The following is a 9,709-nucleotide window of genomic DNA, read 5'->3' as shown; positions in this document are numbered from 1 at the left end:
ATACTTCATCTAATCAATCCCAAACAAACAAAAGTAACACCTTATGTGTAGATATTCTCTTCCCAAGCTAGCTAGAGGCAAGTAACAAAAGCCAAACCCAAAGCAAACATCTCACAAAAACCCGAAGCTAAAGTGAGAGAGTCCCATGAAGAAATAGAAAGACCAGCACAACACTACTCCTGATCTTGACATAATCCCTTGTATGAACCCATGCCTTTTCTGCATTTGTCTGTATGTTGTTCACATCATGTTGCTACACTCATGCAAGTGCATCCACTTCATAGCAGAATGTTGCAGCAGCCATGTCATGAAATTCCATACTTCGCAATCATAATCCAATTGACCACCATGTACCAAACTTTCTCTCCCAGTATCAAAGATAAAACTCCTCTTGGAGCAGTCCAAGACACGTAGGTCTACCTGTCCATTCCACTTGAATCCTGCATGAGCTATTTGGTTGTCTGGCTCAGCACGAGCTCAGACAATCCGCACTCACCCACCATTATCCCACCGCACATGCGCATGCTCTGCTCCTGCAGTTGTTTTCCTTGCCTAGCTGAACACATGCTGGAAAATTACATTCCAACTGACTATCCACATAAATGCAGATATGCAGGGACAATCACTATAATCCTAATGTTTACAAGGAGAAACTGAGTGCACCCATCTTTTCCATCACCAGCTCATAAAGCAAGAGAAATTCAAAACTTCATTCTTAGAAATGTGGTTCAACAGAAGATTTAGGAGGACCAAAACCCATTAAAATGGCCCTTATCACATGCTTGCAACATTTTTAACTAGCCATAGCATAACACATGCTAAAACTTGCCCGGTCCATTCTGATCCTATTGAATAATAACTGGCCTAGCTAGAGGAGTCACCCAAAACAATGTGCAAATGGCTCTTACATGAAACGCAACAGCACTTGCATCATGGTCAGTCATAATCTGAGTCTTCCTCGACTGCTTCCTCTTCAGGCAGCAGCTTGGCTTCCTCGTCAAAATCATATGGATCCCAATGAAACTCTTTATCCTTTTTTAACAATGCACCCATCGACGGGTACAAGCTTGACAGATCATACTTTGGAGGATCCTCACCAATCTCTGACCAGTTGTCTGCCTCAGGGGTGTCCCAAGGGAGGTCCACAGATGGAAGAGTTCTCTGAGGAAACATAGAAAGACTCAAGGGTTTGGGCTTTGGCTTGTCCTCTACAGGAGGAGGTTCTGGGAGATCATCCGGGATGTTTGTATCAAACCCACCTTGGGGTCTAGCTCCAGGTTGAGTTATAGCTGTGATGTTAAGTGAACTGAAATCGAATTCGGGACCTCTGGGCTTGGGAATTCCTGTCTCGGCAAACTGATTGTTGCTTCCAAAAGGAGACCTGGTTTCTAGCACAGAGGAGGAGTTTGAGTTGATGTTGAAATTGGAGGCCATGGTGCTCTGAGGAATGGGACGGGGGCGTGGGCGGGGGCGCCTTCGTGGCAGGGGTGGATCATTGTCACGGTAAGAGCTGTTGTCAAAAGAGAAGTTCGAGAAATCAAATCCTCCGGAGCTGGTTAATGCAGGGCTGCTCAAAGGGGGTGTGGGTGAGCTGCTCAAAGGGGATGCGGCATGGGGAGAGACGGGAGCAGAACCGCCTGTAATGCCAGGTTCTGAGGGCTTACTGATGTCTGGCAATCCAGAGGTGGTGCTGCTGGAAGTGTTGGTAATGGTGGCGGTACTTTGACTGGTGGTTGCAGAGGGAGTGTTGCTGTTGAATGAAACTGTGGTGCTACTGCTATTAAGTGATCCAGAGCCAAAGGAACTGCTGTCAAATGGTTTCGAACCAAGAGTTGCAGCACCGAAGGTAGTGCTGTCAAAGGGCTTTGAAAAATCACTGCTGGTTTGCCCTCCAATAGGGCTACTGCTTGGTGTTGTTGTGACCGAGCCAAAGGTACTGCTGTTGAAGGGCTTTGAAAAATCACTGCTGTTTTGCAACCCACCAGTGTTGCTCGAAGGAGCTGCAATATTACTTGGCCAAGCCCCGGCCGAGCCAAAGGTACTGCTGTTAAAAGGTTTTCCAAAATCACTGCTGGTTTGCCCACCCATTCCACCCATACTGCTCGGTGCAGCTGGGGCACTGCTCGGCCAAGCAGCGGTGGCTTGACCGAAGGAACTGCTATCAAAGGGTTTTGCAGAATCACCGCCGATTTGCTCATTCATTCCAGCCCCAAAGATTGGACTGCTTGGCGAGGCTGTGGCGCTGCTCGGTAGCGGAGAGGCAGTATTCTGCGGGATGGGCACTGCATTGCTGGGGATGGTACCCCAATCTTCAGCAACGGGAGGAAGAGGAGATGAAAAAGGGGAAGAGTCCATACCATTGAAGCCGCCGGCGGCGGAAGGGAGGGGAGGTCGGGACGCGGCAGCTTTGTCAACCCTAATCACGCGCCCGTCCAGGAGCTGCCCGGTCATCTTGGAGCGGGCGGTCTCTGCGTCGGCCTCCGATTCGAAGGTAACAAAGCCGAAGCCCTTTGGGCGGCCGGTCTCGCGGTCGCTGATGAGCTTCACCTCCATGACCTCTCCGTGCTGGGCGAAGGCCCTCCTGACTGCCTCCTCGTCTGTGCGGAAGGACAGGCCGCCCACGAAGAGCTTAGAGCTGTAGTTCCGTCTCAGACGATGAAACGGTGGCAAAGGGCATCTCTGCTGTTGTTGAGCTGGGCGAAGCAGGGCTGCCATCAGGGCCCGGCGCGCCATCGCTTTAAGTGGAGGGAAAAGCATTGTGCATACCCCTGCTGAGGTGAAGACAGTAAGGGTTTTGTGAGGGTTTTGAAACTCCCCTTTCTCAAGATGAGCATGGTGAAGAAATGAGGGTTTATACACTCAAATGAGGGTCTATACTTTTGGGCCTTCTAGTGAGAGATCAAATCTCATTCCTGCCCTCATATGGAGATCACTACCATCATAATGTTTAGATTGCTTTTGTCTATAGCCAGCAAACTCTACATAAGTTTCGAAACAACAATATTCGAGACTCGATGGTTGTTATCAAAGATTTTTTAGCGCACAAACAAGGGTAGGTTGCCTATTGCTAATGTGGGTACGAGTAATAATTATGCAAGGGTTGAGAGGAAAGTTTGCCCATTGGGTTCACCAATGGGTAACACGGCATTTTCTAAATCTCCACTCACATTATAATAGAAAGAAAAAGCAAAGCACGAAGGCTTCATCGTTTGCGGGATCATTTGTGGTGAGATTGTCCACTAAAGAAACAAAAGGTTACTACAAGTTAGTCTAATCAAAGCCAATACATAGGAGAGTGGAGAAGATAGATATGGGGACAGTGGTAAATCTGTTGATTCTCCTCAAGATTTGAGAGAAATCATGATTGTGACTATGAGCAACAAGGAACCACTGACTCTAGGTGATGTCTTATCACATGAAGCTAGCCGTGGATATTAGACAAACTTAATAATTATGCAGGGCTATGTGGCAGGAAAATCAATCAAGGTCTTGTTTGACACAAGTTCCATGCATAGTGTGATTAACTCTACATGAAATAGGGCCTTCTCCTTAACAACTATAAAGTGGAGTTGGTAAATAAGGATTGAAGTTTGGGACCAAGAGCAACTGGCTAATCTAGATTTGACCATACAATCTTATTTTGGGATTGAAGTTTGGGACCAGCAACAACTGGCTAATCTAGGTTTGATTATACAATCTTATTTTAGAACATCATATTTTAATATTACAGGGTTTGATGGTGTTACATGAAAATACTGGCATAAGTGACTTGCATATACCAATTTGTTCATGATGGAAGGACCTTTTATATAAAGGGAGAGGAAGATCTTCCAAAGAAAACTTCAGACAACACAACTCAACTACCCAAATTGAATTTGAAGGCCCCTTATTTGTGTTAAAGGTGTTCCTAATAGTATTGTGGACATATCAACAAATCAAATGGACTGCAACTTGTGCCAAAGAAATCTCCGTAAGAAGATGAAAGCTTATTTTTTTAAATGTTTTTAAAACTACTCACCTACAATCTTGTTTGCATCCCCACGAAAATGTGGTACACAAGATTGGACTAATTCTTAGAGCTACTCCCATCAACAAGCCACAATATCAGATGAGCATGGTGAAAGGAAGGAGGTGTCTAGGATGATAGCACCTCAGCAAAGGACTCATACCTTGAGTTTTTCACTATTTACTATGCCCATCAACAAGCCACCATATCAGATGAGCATGGTGTCTAAGGTGATAGTACCTCAACAAAGGATGCATACCCTTGAGTTTTTCACTATTTATTCTGCTCATTTTTCTAGTGAAAAGAAAGGATGGTTCATTTAAAATATGTATTGATTATAGGGCATTGAACAAGATTACTATAAACATTTTATCCAATGCTATGAATAGATGATTTCGTAGATGCTCTTGGAGGAGAAATTATCTTTTGTAAGATCATTAAATTTATAATGATGGGTGGTGATATTCCAAAGAAAGCTTTTTGTAAGGTTGATCTTAAAAGTAGTTATCATTAAATTTATATTAACGATGGTGATATTCCAAAGATAGTTTTTTGTTCTCTTGTTAGATAGTACAAATATTTAGTAATGCCTTTTAGATTAGCCAATGCTCTCGCTACATTCATGATGTTAATTCTTAGCAACTTAGTGGACTTTATTAATGATATCCTTGTTTATAGTGTGTCTTATTGAACGTGGACTTCAACATTTTCTCCTTGTATACCTTATCTCTATTCTCTTATACCACCATTGGAATAATTATCTCATGGGATTGGCATCATGGTTCCACACCTACATGAGTTGTTGCTTTTTGAAAACCGTGTCAAGCTTACCAACATGAGATCGCCTCATGCCTTGTGTGACCAAGTCCCCAAACTTCCTTGGTCAGCAAAAGGACCATGAGCCTCCAATATGTGTTGCAATCACAAACAATGCGTCCACAATTAAACCCAAAATTTTATATACACTTTCATTGTGAGAAATTGAGGACCAGTTCTAGCATATAATGCATGATGCTATTTGAAGTCCATGCTTCTATCATTCACTTGTAATTTTAGTCACCGCCTCCTTAAATTCTTTGGCATCATCAGGTGTGAATATCATCTTTTGTAAAAGTGGTGCCAATTTGCCTAGTGCAATCTATATATTTGCCTTATTGCTACTATCAGCGTCTTTCCATCGCTTCTATCAAGAACAACCATCCATGCATTAGTAGACTTCTCCGGATTGTCTCACTAGCAATTTACCTTCTAGATTTCATCAAATGTGAATTTGATCTTCTGTAGAAGTGGTGCGATTTGTCTAGAGCAATCCACACATTTGCTTTATCACTATCCACGTCCTTCCTCAATTGCTCTGATCATGAATAGCCATGTGTAATTCCTTCCATGGATCAGACTTCTTCGGTTATCGCACTAGCAATTTACCTTCTAGATTTCAGGGTGGATATTAAAATTTCCTTGCCTCCCCTCCCCCCCCCAAAAAACGTGGTTTGCAAGGTAAATTTTCTTTTTTTTCTTATCCTTCTTGATTTCTACTTGGCCTCGATGTGTAGTCCAATCTTAGATAAAACTTGTTCCACATTCTTACATGTTGCTTCAACATGAAGTAGGCTGCATCTTATAACAAAAACACACGTACTCGTATGTATCAACTTCTCTATCATCCTTACTATACCATACAAGGTGTGGCATATACAAGGTGAAAAAGTGGTCCCTTATCAAGGGTATGTCCACAATAGGTTCCCAATTATCTATTGACACCATTTTCCCATCTCACGAGTTGGAGCACCATGTACACCTATCCTTACAGTCCAATATTTCTTCCTATCCTTGGCCTTATTTCTAAATTGCATACAATACAAGCAAGGGAATTTTGATGTTGCTAAATTGGACACACCAACAAACATGCACTTTAATGTTTTGAGATCTCTAGCAAGATCCCATTCTACTTGGTACTTACCAAAACCATCAACATGTAAAACTTCCCAATTGTTTTGATGTCACATAATATTAGGTATCTCTGTCAAGTCAAAAAATACACTTAGTATCTTCTAGTCCTCCTTTGGCACCTCAAATGTCACAATATCATTCTCTAATTCTCATTCTTTGATTCTCATTCTTTGCACACTAAATTATTTTGGGTGACTTAATCATAGGATTCAATGCTATGTTTATGATCATGCTAACCCACTCAAGCTTTTGACCCTTACAACTTCACTCTCATCTAATTTAAAAACAAATTGTAGTTTTCCCCTTTGCATTCTCTGATAGATGTCATAAAACTTTACCATTTCTACTTATACAAAGTTATTGTCTCTGTATGTAACTTAAAGAACACCTCAAACTTACAGACAAGTGTGTGGCATAAATGCATGGGTTCACTAATTTAGTCTAAGACCTTAGCATGGGCTCACTAGTTAGGTCCAAGGCCTTAGCATTTAGATCTTTTCATGCTTGCAATAAATGAAATGGTTTAGGTAGAGGCAACACTTGTTTCTTGTGCATTCACGACCTTGAAAATTCCATCTAATTGCTTGTAGATTGTACCATAGGAATCCCTACCTTGTCGGATACACCCTGAGCATCTGTTGCAATAAAGGCATTACTCACCTCTTGCAATCATTCTCTTACAACATCATCACCAATTTTATTTAAACTTGGGGTATTCTAGTAAAGACTTAATCATTTCTTTGGCGAGCACCTTTGCAACTGCTTCATTTAATTTTTCACATGCATTGACACTCTACATAGACTCGACACTTGTATTGCCCATTTCCTTTAGCCAATTCATGGATTGGTTTTAGCATCCTCACCCACTTATGTGCCTCCTTTATTGTCATCATGGGTTTGGCAACAATTGTCTTTACAAGCATTGCTTGCACCCTGCTTCTCCAAACCTTGCACTTTGCTATGCAATTCTTCATTCTTTACTTACACAACATCTTGCACAACATGCATCTTAAAAATAATGACAATATTTCTTATTTTCACTTAATGAATTCGTGAGCTCATGAATCCTTGCCTTCTTGCCCATCATCATGTGCTGAACGTATGTGTTAATGCTATGAGGGATTTTTTTAACGAGCTTTCCAAAAAATGGCGAGCGGTTTTAAAATAATGGGGGGATTTTTTTGGCTACATGTGTGTGACGTCTACCTCTCTTTCTTTATGCTCTTACTAGCATCTCTATTTGTCACTTTCTCTAGGCATCTATCTCTCTCTCTCCCCATACTCTCTGGCATTTCTCTCTCTCTCTCTCTCTCTCTCTCTCTCTCTCTCTCTCTCTCTCTCTCTCTCTCTCTCTCTCTCTCCACATGAGTATGTTCATTATTCTTTTCACTTAAAATTAGAATAAAAGTATTCCATTAAAATTAGAATAAAAGTATTCCATTAAAATTAGAATAAAAGTATTCCATCAAAATTAGAATAAAAGTATTCCATTAAAATGACAGCCCAAAACAATCTTGCACTAATTCCATAAACCATTACACAATGCATTTCACCAACACAATGCATTTCACTAATACAATACTCTCTCTCTCTCTCTCTCTCTCTCTCTCTCTCTCTCTCTCTCTCTCTCTCTCTCTCTCTCTCTCTCTCTCTCTCTCATCAATATGTTCATTATTCTTTTCACTCAAAGTTGAATAAAAGTATTCCATTAAAATGGCATACCAAAATGCTCTTGCACTAATTCCATGAACCATTACATCCCAATCAAAAGCAAAATAAAAGTATTCCAATAAAATGATATCCCAGAACATTCTTGCACATACCATGCATCTCTAAAGTTATATTTGGAACATGAGTTGTCCACTAAACCAATTCAGGGTAAGTCTCTTCTTTGTGTAGACATTGGGTTACCTCTCTTTTTGTCAAAATTGGTTGGTGGATAAACATATTTTCATTTTGGCTCAATCCCATGACTCTTATGTACACAAAGTACAAGTGCTTGCATGCTATGTAGGGTTTTTACTTTTTTTTAATCCTTCCCAAAAAATCTAGACATGAGCATGATGGATGCATTTTTATGTGCACATCATAGCTTCCCACATGAGTACCTTCTCCAAACCTCTTAATGGTGAAAGCCTCATGTATAGAAGATTGAAACAATTGCAGTTATGTAACTTATGCATTAATATCTAGTGCTTTCTTGATCCTTTTTGCAACTTCTTTTGAAATGGTTGTTATGTATCTTGTGCGATGACCATCTTATGACATATCATTTTTGAATGTGTTTGTCTCTTCCCTAGGCATTTCTAGCTGACTTGAGCTCATAGGAGTTTGTTGCTCCCTTCCCAATGTCATACTCTATAAGTTATAGCATGTAGCACCAATGCATTGACCTCCTCAACAGTCAGATTAGTGCCTTCAACCCACCACTAGCCATATAGTAGGCACACTGTGTGGGGTATGGTCAATGTTCTTATCCACAGCCCATGTATGCATGATGTCATTATTTCAAAACCACATTTTTTGACTTTTGACCTTGTTGAAAAAAAGGATGGTGTAGGTACTCCTTTTGCACATCCTATAATCATGCCACCACACCTACTACTCCCTATATGATCCAAACACTTTACTCGGCTGCCCATTGGAGTTCTCCTAATTTCTCAAAATGTCTTGTGTATGGGTGTTTCCATTATGATTTTGTCACTTGATTCATATCTTGTGTCCACATCTTCATCCACAAAATGTATTTTCCTACGACGCATAATAGACTTCCTATCTCTCACACATGCATGTTGTACTCAGGTCTATGACTAATATATATGGGGTGTTTGCCATGGTCTAGATGCAATGGATGAATGATGAAGCTTTTGACATTGTTGGTGTTCTTATGTTCCTTGTTTGGGAGTTATGTCCTTATGTTTAGGGGTGTGTATATACAATTTGTGCGAAGTGCTCGGCTGAGAAGTGGGTTTGTGGCCGAGAAGCTTCTAACATTGTTGGTGTTCCTATGTTGCTTGTTTAGGAGTTATGTCCTTATGTTTAGGAGTGTGTATATATGATTTGTGCGAAGTGCTTGGCTGAGAAGTGGGCTAACTCAAGCATAATTTAGGACTCTATTAAGGAGTAAAAAATGAGGGGACTTGTAAGTCTCTCTCTCTCTCTCTCTCTCTCTCTCTCTCTCTCTCTCTCTCTCTCTCTCTCTCTCTCTCTCTCTCTTGAGTTAAAAAATCAGAGTTTTTTCTCTGTTTGTTAAAACAAAGGTTCTCTCTCTTGATTAAAAAATCAAAGCCTCTGCACCTGAACCCTCATGAGTACCTATATGGCACAACATGCTTCTCATGATGTACACTTATAGCATGCTGCATAGCTTTTTGATTTTCATTTCAGTTTCAGTTCTAGTTTCACACATTTCAGTTTCATTATGCTTTCCGATGAGGCTCCCGAGCGCATCAACTTATGTATTCATGTATGTTCGACATGTGTCTCATGGACCCATTATGGTCCTTCGAAGATAATAATTTCATTTCATTTCATTTCATTTCATTTCTCTCTCTCTCTCTCTCTCTCTCTCTCTCTCTCTCTCTCTCTCTCTCTCTCTCTCCTTTCTTTCTTCTTTGCTTTCTCTCTCTTCTTTCTTCTTTCTTCTTTGCTTTCTCTCTCTTCTTTCTTCTTTCTTCTTTGCTTTCTCTCTCTTCTTTCTTCTTTCTCTCTCCTTCTTTTCTATGGAAGACTCTAGGGGATGTGACAAGTCTT

At 40.9% G+C, this 9,709-nt stretch overlaps 1 protein-coding gene across 1 annotated transcript; it reads right to left on the bottom strand.

The window, feature by feature from the left end:
- Positions 1-700: 700 nt before the first annotated feature.
- LOC147632159 (uncharacterized) lies at positions 701-2,817 on the bottom strand. Its single transcript, XM_086808792.1, has one exon. The coding sequence runs from the start codon at positions 2,755-2,757 to the stop codon at positions 937-939; it is 1,821 nt and encodes a 606-aa protein (XP_086664918.1). The 5' UTR covers positions 2,758-2,817; the 3' UTR covers positions 701-936.
- Between the last annotated feature and the right edge of the window lie 6,892 nt (positions 2,818-9,709).

This window comes from Cibotium barometz, chromosome 14 (genome assembly GCF_041138505.1).
Source record: "Cibotium barometz isolate CiBa-2024 chromosome 14, ASM4113850v1, whole genome shotgun sequence".
NCBI lineage: Eukaryota > Viridiplantae > Streptophyta > Polypodiopsida > Cyatheales > Cibotiaceae > Cibotium > Cibotium barometz.
Note: the sequence above shows the minus strand (reverse complement) of the source record. Positions and strands in the feature narration are given on the sequence as shown.